The 16509-nt window shown below is 41.4% G+C and overlaps 1 protein-coding gene across 2 annotated transcripts in view; it reads left to right on the forward strand.

Moving 5' to 3' along the window:
* Nucleotides 1-8803: 8803 nt before the first annotated feature.
* Nucleotides 8804-16509, forward strand: part of MTF2 (metal response element binding transcription factor 2) — a 28009-nt gene continuing 20303 nt past the window's right edge. The window contains exon 1 of one of the 2 annotated variants that reach the window (XM_085068080.1): nt 8804-9055. In XM_085068080.1, the coding sequence (XP_084924206.1) occupies nt 9051-9055 (5 nt within the window). In that variant the 5' untranslated portion in view covers nt 8804-9050. The remainder of the gene's footprint in view (nt 9056-16509) is intronic. The other variant, XM_085068081.1, reaches the window with a different exon arrangement.

Consider the following 16509-nt stretch of genomic DNA (forward strand, 5'->3'; position numbering starts at 1 on the left):
TACACAACTTTTCTATCTCTTCTTTTTTCCCAACCCTCTTCACAGACATCATGTGAGATTCAAAGTGTATTCCAAACATAAGAAAATTACATATTCAATAAATTTTTAAATTTATTTAAAAAGAAGTTTGTAAATAAAACCTGGATTTACAGGTCTAGCAAGTAAGGATACCCTTTTCACCACAGGCTATCCACTGGTAATTAAATCACACCAGTAATCTGATACAGCATTAGATCTTTAGTAGCATGATAGCCCTGTCACAGGCATTTTGCATTTTAGAACCTGCAGTAAATTAGAAAGTCCTTGGAGGCCATCACTACTTGACCTCTTGGTCTGCTGAATTCCAGGCAAGGCAAAAAAAAAACCAGTTCTACTTTTAGCAATCTCCTACACATTAGTGCAGGGTCTTATCAATGCTTGCCTGCATTTTCTCCTATCCTTGGCAAGTGCCTTCTATCCTGTAGGTTTCCTCCTTCAAGATAGAAGGAAATCAATATCCTACCTGAGAAATTTGAGACAGCTGGTAAAGTTCCTGGGAGAGGCAAGCTGACAGCAGTCTGTTGTAATTTGAAGGGGAACTAATCTATAGCAAACTGATTTCTGACTTAGATAATCCTCGCACGTGTTTTCCTGACTCAAGAAGCAGCTCATTTGTGCCATAATCAGTAATACTTCAATTGTTCACTTCATAAGCTGCCCACGAGTACAGAACGTGCATTTGGCCATCTGAATGAGATGGCAGTCCATGGGATCAAATTGAAGGTCAGCTTATGTTTCCCTTTCGGCTTATTGTAGGTGTACCACTCTGGCACTTAAACACATGAAGAAATAAGCCTTTTCTCTCGGTATTTCCATTTTTATATGACTGGTTTTATCACCTCTTCTGCTACCTCAGTTCTGTACTCACTCTTCAGTATTTACATGGTCTCAGCTCCCAGACCCATGACTGCAAGCTGACCTGTCTGCAAACCTATTTTTACACACACCTGTATGTGTTTTATATACATCTATGCATTAATGTTTTTCAGCAGGAGCAGCTCACTGAGCTGCCACCTCTGCATGGCTCCTGGCATAGGGGACAGCCAGCATGTCCCTGAGCAGAAGTGAGTGCAACCTTAGATGGTAGCAGCTGTCAGACAAGCGTGGCTGGGTCAGGTAACTGTACCCTCAGAAGAGATGGATTTAAAGCCCCTCACTGGTGTTCTGCTTCCCACCCTCTTCTACTGCCCAGGCCTCCCCTGCCTCTGTGAGTAGTACGCTCAGGGGACTGAACCAGCAGAAAACATTTTAACCACTGTTGTGGTCTTAGTTTATACTACTGAGGCTATGGAGCAGGTCAGAGGAGCACCCATGTGGGCTCAGTGGGAGCCATGGCAGCATACTGGGGAGGAAGCAGCAGGACTGCCAGCTCTTGATATACTGCTTTGTAAAATTCACATTTGCACCTCACTGCAAAAGCTGGCAGAGGAGATGACTTGGCCAGCTGTCTGTGTGCGCCATGCTCCCCCACTTCTCCCAAACACATCTTTAGGTTTAGCTCTCTGGTAGCTATATCCATGCTATGACAATTTCAGATTCAGATTGTACTATTTTAACTATCTAATCTAATAGAGATACAGCTCTTCTGTGCTGATAAGACCATTTTTTCTTACTATTTTAATGATACATTAGAAGAGTTTCACTAGTTTAGCTGAGACACAATCTGGGTTATGGTACACATTTGCAGCCTGATGACATTGCAAGTGAAAGTACTATTGCTTTGGTTTTACATGGATATTTAACTAATGTTTATAGACTCACCACAAAGAATATAGCACAAGGAAAAAAAAAATAGGAAAAACCTGTCTGTCGTAGCAGCCCCAAATATTAGGGATAGAGTCAGGACTGTATAGATGGGGATGTCAGTGCTGGTGTGAAACAAGCCAAAATAGAAAACAAGTGACTGATTTTGATCCTATTTCTGTATACTTTTTTTTTCAGCTGAATACAGATAAGCAATGCTGTGTTAGAACAAAATCTGGGCATTCAGGATGAGAGAACATGACATCAGTGGGGAGTGATCAAAATATGTGTCTGACAACAGTTATTACATTTGGATTAGCTAAAACAATGATACTTAGATTGCACCTTTTAAGTAAGCATATCAGAGTTAACAAGTGTAAAGTATCATTAGTTCATAAGAGGTGCAAGAATGAAGTATGTAACTGATGACTGGCTAGTGTGTCAGCCTGGGACCATTTAAGGTTCCTTCTGTGCAGCCTCCTTGGGCTGGCAGCAGAAGGGGCTACTGCCTTATGTTCAGCCCCCACAGCTGAATTTTCTGGGTTGCAAACAGCTTTTTAGCCCCTGCTAAGTGTTAGCAGGGTCCTCTCATGCTGCACTGTTCAAAAGTATTTTATCTCCATCTTCATAAATAAAGAGATGCTATCTGGTAGGAAAAAAAAATAAAAGAAAAAAGAAGTGAGGGATTTTCCATCTGAACGGGACTTGGCAGACCTGCTGAAAGCTTGTTTGAAGGCCCATGCTGCATTCCAGGCGGTGGGAGAGCAGAAGGAATGCTGTGCTAATTCTCCCTCCAGCCAGACTGATGTCCAGAACCAATTTTTCATCACAGATGAAATGGCAATATTCTGCCATGTAACTGTGTCCTGAGGGGCCGTTAAACATTTTTTAACTTCAGTTTAGAGTTAAGAGGTAAGTCTGGTCTGTACTGCTTCAAAATTTAACCACAAAAGAGCTGGAAATTCTGCACTAGCAGACATTTTTACAGTCCACAAAGGAGCACAGATGCTGACAGACAAAACCTTACCATAAAACACTATGATGCTCCAGTCTTCAAGAAGTTATGATACAGCCCATCACAATGTAAAATATTTGAGACTGCAATTACGTTTGCAAATCTGCAGAGCAGAGCTAAAGGGAATTAATAAAACATTTGCTTAGGCTTTAACTCTGAAATGCTGACTCTGCATTTTAACTTTAGTCACTAACTAGAGCTTCAGTAACTGCTTTCAAATCTGTGCTTAGAGAGGAGAGGAAGGAATGCATCCCACTGGTGCATGACTGAATTCTCAGGGAGTTTGAGAACCGGAATCTCTTTCTGATCCAAGCAATTAACCAAAATTTCAAGCCTTGGCAGCTGCTTGTTTTCTGAAAGGAAGCAATTATATGACCACAGCAGCAGACTGACAGTGCAGGGAAAGTAGCAAACCTTCCTTTAATTCCACCTCTGAATAATTAACTTACATTTTTATAAACTGGTCTCAGAAGGAAAAGGAAAAGAAAAGATTACTCAGAACCATGCTTGCACACCCTCACAAAACACCCACTAGCTGGAACAGTAGTAAGTTGCAGTTCTCTCACAGCTATTTTGTGGAGCTAAAATACTGCTACATAAGCTCGTAAGTCTTTAATACAGAAAAACCCAGTATTAGCAATAAAAACAGGGTAACTCATATGGAAGCATCTTCAGCAAGACCAAACCTAGTCAAACACTTATTTTTTTTCTCCATCAGACTCACTCACTGTCTTCAGGTACAAAAAAATGTTAGTATAACTAAGATAGATGCGAGACATAATCCCTTACAATAAAAGCCTTGCCTGCTCTTAGCTAGCATACTCTAAGACGTTGTAAATAATGTAGAAACACTGTGTCTCAAGCTCTTACTATTCCAGTCCTTGCATATCTCAGCCTACAACAAGTTTTTTCTGCACTGTTACACATATGTGAACTGAGGGATTGCTTCTTGTTCAGCCACTTCCAGCAAACACAGAGCATTCAGCCATGGCAAGGTATGAGCTACAAAACAGGTGTAAGTAAGGGCTCATAGCAGAATGATGTGAACACTTAATACCTTGTAAGTGCTTTGAATTATGAACTGTAGAGCACTTGAAGAACTATTTATCCACCTATCAAAGACCACTCAGTCACACAAAATCTTAGTTTTACAAGGAATTTCAGCAAGGTTACACATCTGGAATAAAATCTTAAGTGAATGAAGCATCAAAGACCTTTAAAGAGCAGCTTGTTTGCCATTTTTTCAAGCATCTGAAGAGCCTGCTGTTGGATGCAGAGCTAACAGGCAGAGTTGGTTGCTTTGGTTTTTTAAAGTGTCTTTGGTGCCTTGAGTAATAGCGACAGGAAAAGATTTAAAAAACAATTAGAACATTGCTAAATGTTAATTTTTAGAAGGTAAACAACCCTCTAATGATTTTCAAGCCTAATGTGGCTTAGTTCAAAGGTTAATATAGACTGTGATACAAACAGATCATATACTAACCCACGTAGTAATTGCTATTTAATTTATGTATTGCAGAAGAGCTCTAGGGATTAATAATAAAAAATAGGACTGCAATACTCATAATATTCTATCTTCAAAAGTAAGCAGAGTTTTAAATTATAAGGACTTAAGAATAAAAAAAAGAATTGTTAAGGATTAGTGGGGCAAATATGTTGTTTTTCTACACATTGAATTTAACAGAAAAAACCAGTATTTGACTGGCTAAATTGGGTCAGTGGCACTTAACATATTTAAAAGGATATTTACAGTTTAAGATTTGCTGGGCAAGATCATGACATTCACGAGAAGATGATGAACAGGACAGGACAGTTCTTTTCAGGATTTCCTGGTCCTTGAGAAGGTAAAAAAGGTAGAAATGGCGAAGTGCTTGTACTAGAAAAAACATGGTTTTGTGTGAAGACGAATGTCAAGGTACCTTACCACCAGTAATAATAATTTACTATCCTCTCTATTGTTGTTATGTGAGGACGAAAAATTATTAATATTCTTGTCTTTCAAGAAAAATATTTTAAAATGTCTATTTTAAAATGTTTTCAGTGCTATTTTTATACCTTTAGCATAAAGAGAGAATGATTACTACAAGTTTACGAGAACGATTGTTAGCTAGTTGCACAATTAACACAAAATTATTTATATCATATTGTTTGTATATTTTTTAAATTTTGAAACTGAAGATTCTTTTCTGAGTTGAGCCCTCATAAATGGAGCATATGTGCATTGTCTTAATAATTATTATGTTTAAGTAAAAATGGATGTACCATATTTATCTTGGTTTAAGATAGGAAGATGCCAGAGCTTCCTTGCTGTTTCTGTGCTTAAACAATGCAGAGAAATGTCCTGGGATCTAATTTTCCCTCCTTGCTGAATTGTGGTCATGACAACCATCTGTACAAGGATAAGCTTTAAAGTATTGTCATGTTCAAGGGTATCATTTTAGTGCTATGCTGTGTGATACAATAAGGTAATGGGAAATAATACTGTGCAGCAGTTGGTGCTCTCACCTACATACACTGCTGACTTACACTTTTGGTTTTTGTGTGTTTTGGTTGGCTTGTTTAATATTTATGTGGACATTGAGGCAATGAAAGTATAAAAAACAACACCAGCTTTCAAAAAATACATTAGCATTTGAGAGAAGGGCTAAGGGAAATGCCACTGTTCTGACTCTTCAAAGTTATTAATCTCTGCTGGGTACCAGGGAATTTACATGTTGAATATGAAATTTGTTTTTTCTCTGCTGTGCCAGCAAGGCAAGATACAATTTTTAAAATCCAACACTTCACTTTTGATGACTTTTCTGGCAAGAGACTGCCTAACAGTATATGGACAAAAAAACAGAGGTAAAGACAGTACTAGGTTGTTAATATTTAGCTTATTTCTGAAACACAGCTATTTATAAGACGATGTGGAATAAAGCTGAACATATCTATTATTAAGCAGAATATGACAGATAATAAAAGACTATTTTTTTCTCCAAAACTTCTACACAAGAAAGCCCTTATTGACATTGCAGGTAAAGTAATTTAATTTGGCTTTGGTCACTCTGTGCCTCAAAGTACAGACATAACATACCTGGAATTGAAAATGTACTAGAAGAGATTGTTTAATCTGTATTTTCAAATACTTTTGAGATATTAGCAGATGACAAAAAAGAAAGTAAGTCAAGGAAATTCCTTCTAAAGCCATGACATACAGTCTCACCGAATATTAACAGAAGTAACTGGTTGTTTTGCTACTAGCACTGAATAGAGAACAGACAAAGATTCTAACTTGCTCCAAATCAGATTAATCATGCATGCCTCATAGTATAATAACGGGAATACTAGAAAAAATTGTTTAAACACTCTAAATTGCTAAAAATAGCAATTTTTACTATTGCTGTTGTTTTTTTTGCCCCACATATGTCAGTGATTAAAAAAGATTCTCCTTCTGCAAATATAGGTTTGCCAATTTGGGCATTTTAATTTGAAATCCATTTGTAAAGGTGCATTTGCACATTTCCAGTAATATTCCCAACACTGTAATAATCTGGTCAGGCTGTGCAGAGGAATAAAAAATGTTACTCTTTCAGAGCAAATTTCTTGCCATGGAATCCAAGTTACTGAACTTAAGTCATCTGTGTCTCTGTATCCCTCAGCCATTTGATTTACCTGATCTAGCAGGTGGATCAGATGGGTAGGAGTCACACAGCTTATGCTCTGGAAAGGGGCTTCCTGTCAGATGGAAATTTAATGACTTGTTAAGGTGATAAAAAAGGATGTTATAGGATGAGTTACTAAATAAAGCTGGTGTGGAATGAGGTGTCCATGTGGGAGGTATAGAGCTTGGAATCTTTCTAGCTATCAGTAATAGCCGAGTTTAAAGGAAACAAAGCTTAGGGGTTTTTTTGTGTGTGTTTGGCTATGAGCTCATATTGCTCTCCTTGGATATTACAGGAGAATTACATGGAATTTAGGTTGTGGTAAAATACTCATAGTCTGCCGTTTGTAGCAATAAGGCTAATGGTAACAAGCTTTGGCTTTGGGGGTACATTCTGGCCTAACTAATGCAATCCTTGTGATAGTGAACTAACCAGTTTATCAAACCCTAATTATTCTCATATAATGTATGAGAAATCCTGGTTTCCTGGATTCCTGGTTTCTTTTTGTGCTGCCTCAGATAATGCTACTCCAGCAGCAACTCCTAACTTTGTGACAAGTGGTGCTTTATGGGTAGGATGGGGCCATGCAGGTCTGTAATTCTGCACCGAAATTCTGCAATCTCCTTCTGGAAACCATATTTTAAGGACAAGGAGGGTAGAGCTGGCACGTCTTGCCTGTCAGAAGATTTTGTGTTGAGTTCATGGGGGTTTGGTGCTAGTGGTGAAACAAACAATTTACATTACAGGTGAGTGACTCTACTTTGACAAGATTAATTTTAAAGATACAGGAGGACAACAGGCTGGTAAGATTTTCCAAGTATGACACTTAAAAAGGAAGCTGTGGTGTAGCCAATTATTGACATTTGCTCTGTTGCTGACTAGAAAGTTTGCTTTTTAACTTAGCTGAACATTGGTTCTCACACCACTGCTGTGATTTAAAAAAAAGAATTTGTATGTGGATATACTTCAGATTGAGTCTAATTTTCTTTCATCTGCTGTGACCCTTTGCCTTTAGCACCAGCAGTACCTGACTGCTGACCACTGTACATGAAAATCTGTGAAGAGCAGCCAGGGCTCTTTGTGTTCTCCAAGTCTGTTATTAGCAGATCATCACGACTTCTGACCAGTACATAGTTAGTGCATTCAGGGGAGAAGTATACCCTCAAAGTTGTATTTAAAACAACTCTGAACAAGAGATTTTGATGATAAATAGTGTTTTATTCTATTGTAACTAGGAACTGGCCAGACTAACCTGTACTCCAGTGCTCTGCCTAGGCTTCCCTCCCTGTGCCTCTTTCCAGGGATGGCAAACTGATTCAGTATCTTAGTTTCAGCGGCTTTTTTCAAGAGGAAAGATGGCTTTGAGAACTTGGGCAGTTTGAGCAGGAGAGAGATTGGAATCTTGAATTCACCATCCAGTCATTCTTAGTTCAGCCATTCCCAAGAGTCTATGACACCAGTGGAGATCTGATCCAGGGAGCACTTGCATTCTGGTGCTGTGCAGGCCTGAGCTGCACACAGCAAACACCCTTACGGGGTTAGGACAAGCTTTATAGTGTTTATTACCACTGTATTAGGCAATTGCTGTGCTTAACCATGGGCACCACAGAGACTGGCCCAGCACTGGAGTCTGAACAACTGCAAAACACAATGACGGAAAAGAAAAAACCTATTTCATAGAATCAGAGAATTGTTAGTGTTGAAAAGGACGTCGGGAGATCATCTAGTCCGAGCCGTCCGCGAAGGCAGAGTCAGCTAGCGCAAGTCACGGAAACGTGCCCAGGTGGGTTTTGAAGGAACCCAGATGGAGACTCCATGACCTCCCTGTTCAGCCTGTTCCATCAGCTGAGCTAATACAGCTGCTGCTAACAGCTGGAACTGAGGTTCAGCTCATCTCCTAAAATGGCAGCATCGCGGTGTCAGCGCTGAGAAGCACACTGCTCACTGCGCTGCACACGGGCCGGCCGCGGCAGCCTCCGGTACCTGGGCCGGGCCTGGCCTCGCCTCGCCGACCAGCCGGGCGAGTAGGTGGACGCAAGGTCATTCCACAGGGCAGGGCAGGGCAGGGCAGGGCCGGCCCCCAGCAAGGCGGAGAGCTCCCCCGGACCCCAGGCGAGCAGCCCGCGGAGCGCCGGAGCCAGGCCACGGCCGGCTGCCCTCAGGTGCGGCGGGAACAATGAGGGGCACTGCCGAAACGAGCCCCGGCGGCGCGCACAGATCCGCGTCGGGCGAGGACGCCTAAAGTAGTCCCTCTTTGTTCACCAGTGGCGCAAACCCGCCTGAGCTGTGTCCCTCCGCCGCGGCGCCCCGCGCCCGCCCCCGGCGCTGCCGGCGCAGGCGGGGCCGCCGGGGCGGGGCCGCAGCTCTTTGTGCTCCCAGAATGCACCAGCGCCTCCTCCGCGGGAAACAAAAATGGCGAGGGGCTGCGCCGGGGCCGGGCTGCCCGTGAGGGGGGTCTGACCGTCCCCCGCCGCCTTCCGCCGCGGGTCCGCGCCCGGGGGGCTCGCCGCGCACCGAGCGCCAGGCCGCACCGCGCCGCGCCGCCGGGGGAGGCTCCCGAGCTCGCCGATTTCCCTGTATGAGGCGGTTGGCACCACTGGAGAGACCGAATGAGGTGAGGGGTGGGGGGAGGGAGGGGCGGCCGGGCCGCGCGGTGGAGGGGGGCGCGATCCCCGCGTTCCGGGCCGCCGGTGCCGCAGCCCAGCGCCGCGGCGGGGAGCGCTGCCAGGGGCCTGCTCCGGCGCCGGGGGCCCCGAGGCCTGGGGGGGAGGGGGAGGGAGCTCCCTTCGAGCGGCCGCCGGCAGGCGAATGTGAGGGTCAGCGGTGCTCCTCCGTGACCAAAACAAAGGGAGGGAGGCAGGCAGCGGGCCGGCCGGCGGGGCCGGGGCTGCAGCGGTGTGGTGCCATCAGCCTCGCGCCAGCTGCGTTTTCATCTTCTCCTTTAAGGATATTGTCCGAGTAGGCTGCGTTTGCTCGAGTGCGAAGAGAGCAGCACAAAGAAGTAGTGGTGCTCGCTGGTAACTTTGGTTTTGGTTTTTTTGGGTTTTTTTTTTTTGTTGGTTTGGGATTTTTTGTGGGATTTTTTGTTTTGTTTGCTTGTTTGTTTGCAGTGTCTTTCCTCCTAATTTCTGTCAGTCTTGACGATTTGAATGTGCACGGTAGGTTTTTGGTCCACTAAAATGTGGTAACTGTTGCTGGCTGAAAGGATGTGCGGTAATGCAGTTTCTTTTTTTTGGTATTGAATTCTGTAGAAGGAATGGGCTGATACCTCTTTTAGTGAAAGAGAACAATATGGTTCTGTGCTGGATGCTCTGGACACTGATATTAGTGTTGAAATACGAGGGGTTGTTGTTCGTCCATGAAGTATCAGGGTGGTGTTAGAAGTGGGGGGCCTTCGTAATTAAGTGAAAGGCTCTGCCAGGAAAGCAGTGTGCCATTATGGTTGTTTCTGGAATTTGTGATAGGCCCAGCTCATCATAACTTTAAAAGGTCAAACGTGGTAATGGATAATGACATGGTTTTCTCCTGGCTCAGTGTAAGGGAACATGATCAATGAAATACACATACACCGGCCAAAGTGTGCGATAGTAACAAAACGTTTTCCCTGTAGTTTTTTTACTTTTGATCTGTAGTCACGTTGGTAAAAGTTAACCCGGCAATGTTTGTCCTTTTTTTTGAGAGCTCAAATTGCGTTTAATTTGAAACCATTTGAGGTTAAAAGGGGGGGAGTTTAGTTTCTGTATTTTTAGAATACGGGTTAATGAGTCCATAGCTTTTCATTTAAAGGAGGATAAGAGAAAACAAAGATTGAAAGTATGAAAGGAGATGCATAATATAGTGAAAATGATCCTTTGCAAGGAGCTGCAAGCTGTGAAATGTGGATCTGTACTGAGAGTATAATTTAGTAATTTATTCCACAGTTAACCCTTTTTTGGTCAGATATAGGTGTGTGGCTTCTCAACAACTTGCTTTTTCTGTTCTGGAAGGAATTTTAAATCAGATGTAATTCCTTTTCACGTGGCTTAATATGGCTAGTCAGCAGTTTATATGCATTTTTTAATGAGTGAAAGAGATATGTATTGGTAGTTAGTATCGTTATGTTTGTCATTCCCTGCACCAGGAGATCAGGTGAAATTTATGAGAAGAGCAGCTGTAACAAATAAGTTCCAGTTAATTTCCTAGCAGACAGTGGATTTCTGTATTCCCTAGAGATGGATATGAATTAATACAGAGTCACGAAAGCATATTTTGTGCTACTCATGTGAGTTGTGGGGGAGGAAGCTTGGAGATATGACTAGAAGCACATGTGACCAGAAGCCAATATGAATCTTCTCTTAGTTTGTGAATTGACAGTGGTTTTCGTGTGACCGGCCACTGGCCTTGCTGTAGAGTTGGTTTCACCTTCTTTACAGGCCTTCCTTGCCGGAAACGGAGGGGAAGTGTGTCTTTGAGCAAAACACAACAGGAGAATTACAAAACCACAGGTATTGCTGGGGATGTAATCTCCATGGTGGAGTGAAATCAAGAAGCTTAACTTCCTCTGAGAGAAGGAGAGGTAATGATGAGAGCATTCCTGATGAGTCTGGACATACTTCATTCACTAAATATCTCTGAGGGTAATACTACTTTACTTACATCTCAGATCTGTTTATTTTTTTAATTCTGTGGGTTGCTTACAAAGGTTGCTGCTCTTGTAGACTAACCTTAAAGAAGAAAACTTATCACTATGGGCTTTTGGTCAGCTCTGAAATACTTTTTCTTTCCCGCTTCTCCCAGAGCAAGTCAACATATTGTCTGTTACCTCTTTCATTGCTGGATGCATGCTCATACTCCCTTAGGTGTGTTGCTGTGTGTAATGAATTTGGGTACTGGAGAAACCCAAAAGACAGTTGCTGTATTCACAGATGTGCTGAGGATACAATTAAGAGAAATTCTGATCTTAAAAGGTGTCTTGTGACCCGGTACCGCTGGTCTCTCCCTGTACCTTCTGCCTCTTCTCTTTGCATACAAACACATGGTCCAATCCCAAACAAATGGCTCTTGCAGTACACAACTGCCCTGTCCTATTTCCCTACCTAGTAAATATGTAGGGCAATATGTTATTCTGTAATGATCTTTTGAGCTCTAATACTTCCACTATTTATAGCAAATAGAATTAAAACACTTCTAGTTATTTAAGATTTCTTGAGGGAGAATGTGATCAAGTAAAAACAAAATCACAAATGATTGTAGTATGAACATAAAAGTACAGTTATCCAGGTGATTACCTCTTTTTAATAGTGTGCATCAGTCCTGTTAAGGACAGCCATATGTCACAGGGTCAGAGAACAAAACCCCACAGTATTTTATCTAGATGCTGTTGAACAAGTTTTGTGCAGAAGGAAATAGTCACTTCTCCTCAGTCTTCTGGCTAAACTTCTTTCTGAGATGTAACCGATTAATAGACCTAACTGCTAACAGATTAATAGGCCTCACGTAGTTTTTATTACCAAGTTGTTATTTTTTAGAAGCAAAATTTATTACTTTTGTCAGGTAATGTGATATATACTTTTGAAAGCATGGATCTTCTTAAAAACCTCATTAATGAAAAGATATTCTGTGATAACTGGAGAGTTCCTTAAAGAGTCTAAGCAGACAGAATAATTCAGAGGAAAAAAAACATTGCCAAAATGTAAGGCCCTTTCAAAGAATTAAAACCTTTACCAAAGCCACCCACCCTATTGGGGTAGGAATGTTTTATGTGAAAATCACATTTGGTCATCATGGGTGGCATTAGCATTGACTGGGTAAAGCTGAGAACAAGCAAGTTACAATTTCCCATCTTATTGACAAGGAGCAGCTTATACAGAATGGTTACCCTGAAATCATTGGTAGAACAAAGTTGCTCTGCCTTAAATATTTTAACTTCTATCCCTGGTGGTTTTGTTAAGCTTTGCTTGAGTGGCCTATGAATTGGCTTGCTGCACGTGTTTGAACAAATGTGAACTCAACTCATGTAGGCCCATGGAACCAGGCTAATTTCAAGAGCACCAAGAACTGTGTGATGTTCTTGTAGGGCTCTTTCTTACAGTAGCAGGTTATAGAGAACAGGGCTGATCCATAATGGTTAGAAAATGGCAAATGTTACCACCCATATTTGGAAAGGGCTGAGAGTTCAACCCAGGGAACCACAGGCTGGTTACCTTCACTTTGGTCATTATTGAAGTAATGAATTCTTCCTGAAGGATGTTTCTGAGTGCATGGAAAGGTGATGACTAGTTCCAGTCACCAAAGATAGATCATGGCCTGAACAGCCTGACCACCTTCTGTGTTAAAAATGGCAGGGTTTTTGAACATGGGGAGAACCTTGTCCAACCTCAGTTTCAGCAAGGCTGAAGAAAGAGATTGAGCATGAACTTTCTAAAATTCAACAGATCAGAAAGCAAAGTCCTGCGTCTGAAGAAGGAACCACAGGCTAAGATTGGCTGGGGGTCAGCTTTGCAAGAGTGGCTGGGGATCTGACTAGCAGAAGGCAGAATACAAGCCAGCGCTGTGTCCTGTGAGCTAAGGCAAGTGGTGTCCTGGCCTATAACAGAAGACTGAGGGGAAGTGATTATTTCCTTCTACACAAAGTTTGTTAGACAGCATCCTGATAGAATGCTGTGTTTTCGCTGCCACTGAGAGAGACATCAAACTAGGTAAGTTTAGTGCCCCCAAGACAGTCAGGGACTGGAGTGCCTGCCCTGTGAGAGGGGCCTTAGGAAACCAGGTTCATTCAGCTTCAGGGAGGCATAGTAGCAGCCTTCCAGCTCCTATGAGAAAATTAGTGTGATGGAATTAGTCTCTTCACGGTGGTGCTTGGCAGGAGGACAAGAGGTAACATGCCTACATTGGAAAAAGAGAGATTCTGTTGGGGAGGGAACATCCCCCCTTCCCCAGGGTGGCTGTTCAGCAGTGGAACAGGGGTCCAGGGTACTTGTGTGGCCACCTGGTTTGACCTCATGGCTGATGCTATGCTCAGGTAGAGAATTCATGAGAACTTTTCTACCCTGAATTATTGTATTATCCTAAACAAGGCTTAAAACTGAAAGTAATTTTGACAGTGTATTTCTTATCCCCCGATCATTACTGTACTTTTCTAGACTGAGGGATGCCTAGACTAGAGTCCCTTTGCCCTTCTTTAGTACAGTTGGCTTTTGTTCATACCAACATGCAAAATAGTGTAAAGATAAGGAACTTCGAGTGTGTTTTGTAGATGTTTTGTGATATGGCACATTGGAAAGGCAATATTTATTTCAGTCTATGAAGTATGGTAGAGGATAGACTGTAGTCTGGATTTGTACTCGATTCTTTGCATACTAGAAGTTAATGGCAGTGTACTAATATAATAGCCTGTTCATGTGTAATTGAACAGTGACTGTTGCAATAATCGTGGTATTATGAAAAGTGATTTTTTTTTTTTTTTTCTTTTTTGTTATCAATTGATTTACTCTGATCTGAAGTTTGGACCTGGGCTGGGGTGGAGGAAGTTAAGTTTGACTTATCCTCTTAATTTTGACTGGCTTCTTGGCCCAGTAGAATCTTTTTGTTTGGAAGAGGAAGGTATATTTGCCATGGTGAACAGATAATGGTTGTTACAAGATCTCATAAATAGTGGAGAAGGGGAAAGGAAGAAATGTGACTAGGATCTAACATCTCTCCAGCTGCTAACATAGGTACTAGATCCAAATTGCAGGCTATGTAGAAATATGGCCTTAGCTTGGTTATGTGGAGCTGGGTAAACAAGCTAAGATTATTACTCTCAGAAAAGATTAATTTCCCTTTCCTACTGCCTTCTAGCTGTGAGCACTTGTTGCTTACCTGGCTTGTTTAGTCACCAGATCTCTCTGTGATCTGGTGATATTTGTTTGAAATATCAGTCAGTGAATCCACATTAAGGGAAAGAAAACTGAATAGAAAGCTAATGGAGAAGCCAGCTTGTTATTGCAGAGCTGCTGGGAAGGGAGCAAGCTGCTGCATTGGATAAGCCGTGTGTGAAACTGCCATGCATTTTGTGTGTTCTGAGCCCTTGATAGACCTCCAGTCCCCTCTTTCCATGTGAGATGTTAACTCTCCTGTTTTAAGGAGAGAAGAACAGACTGCTGGTATTTTACATCATCTTACAACTTCTTCATAGTTCATTTTTCTCTAATAAAGGTAATAAAAGGCTAGCTTGCAACTTCAGAAAAAAAAATTGTGATTAATCAGCAGTAACATCATATTTCCAGAATTTGAAGTGATTATTTGTAGTTATCATAAGTTCTTTCACTATATTTTCCTTTTCTGTGCAATATAACATTTCCAGTTTTGAGATCGATTCTAAAACTGTGTGAGTTGTCTTAGTAGAATGCTCTGTGTGTGATTTCTAGTCTGAATTCCCTTATTTTTCCCACTTTGAGTTTTCTCACTGGATTAAAATTTCCTCAATATTCTTTGAGCACTTAGTATCTTTAATGCTTCCAAAACCTTTCTGTGCTGGTTGGGTAGCTATCATCTGTTACAGTTACAGCCTTTGTGAATGAGACAGCCCTTCTGGAAGAAGTTTCCTGAAATTTAATGGATTGTTGGTGAACCTGACTGTAGTTCAGTCATGCAGTCACGCAGTGCCAGCTGAGGGAGTTTGTGTCCCAGGTTGATTGTTTGCATTTTTTAGTTGTGCTTAAAAAACATTCTGTGAAACAGATCAGTGAACTGAGATGGCTGGGAAAAAAACCCTAAAACTGTCAAGGGAGTTCTTAACAGAAGTTTTTTCACAGCAGTTGTTGAGACTGAAGGAGTACAGCAGTGTGAGTGATCTTAAGAAAAAGACATGTGGAAACGAGAACGCTCAGTCTTTTTAATCCTCCATCCTCTTCACATCTTTACCCTCAGTTTTTCCACTTCTTCCTTCCGTAGGGTTGCTGTAGGGATAGAGGAGTAAAGGCACCAAACGAACACCAAAATTTTCTAACTACTAATAAAGAGGTTAGAGTTACAACTGAGTCAAAACTAACAACTCTAATTTTGATCAATACAATGCCATGCATAGTAACTGCTTGTGGTTCACATAGCAGACTGATTTAAGTAGTTTACTTTGGGAGGGAGTTTGCCATTCCTGTTGACAATGACAATTAGCTCCTGCTTCTGCAACATATTATAAACTAATTCATTAAGTAGATGAATAGAAGGTATTCTTCTGCCTGTCTTGCTTGAGAATATCTGTGGCTATGGTCTAGACTTCAAGGTGAAAAATCAGTGAGCATTTTCAGTACTTTGACATCTACTCAAGAAAGGGCAGAAGTGCATTTCTATTTTCAAACATATGTCAGTGTGTAGACTCATTTTACTTACTGTCACCACTAACTTTTGAAATATTGTATGGGTGTATAAGTACTTTTTTTTTTTGTTTTGCATTTTAAGTGCTAGAGTAAGAATAGAGCACAACATACTTAGTATTGAATAATAAATGAAAAGCCATTCATGCTGTATGACATACAGTGTAGCTTGGTTGTGCAAGTTAAATGAGATAAAGTAGATCTTTATATTGGATAAGATTTTTTTTAAAAGTGCATCTGTTGGATATTGTGCAATTAAAAGTTCTTGAACAGAAGTGCTTAAGATGGTGGGGAAATTGTTATTTCAAGGTTACTAATTTTGTTGTTAGCAATAAATAATACGGTATGAAGGTGCTATAAAGCTAACTTTAGGGGAGACTGGAAAGCAAGTTTCTGGACCAAGTGGAACCTTTAACTTCTTACTTGCCAATTTTGAAATTCAGTTTGCATTTTAACTTCCAGCAAAAGTTTTATTTTAATGGTAGGTGTGACTTTTTGGCATTCCACTTACAACAGATAGAGCTGTGACAAGACAGATGGGCAACTTAGGAAGATTTTATGCATGTAGCTTTTACACTGGTCTGAACTGCATTTCTTGTGCAGTGATTTCAGAAGATACTTTAGAGACATCTACTTTAAGTAACTTATGACCTGTTCATTAAAGTCAACTTGTTAAAACACTAGCTCTTCCTACTTAATCTCCATCAAAAACATTGAGGGAATGTTTCCCTGGAGA

The sequence above is a fragment of the Lichenostomus cassidix genome, chromosome 8, assembly GCF_008360975.1.
Source record: "Lichenostomus cassidix isolate B80296 chromosome 8, HeHo_3.0, whole genome shotgun sequence".
Classification (NCBI taxonomy): domain Eukaryota; kingdom Metazoa; phylum Chordata; class Aves; order Passeriformes; family Meliphagidae; genus Lichenostomus; species Lichenostomus cassidix.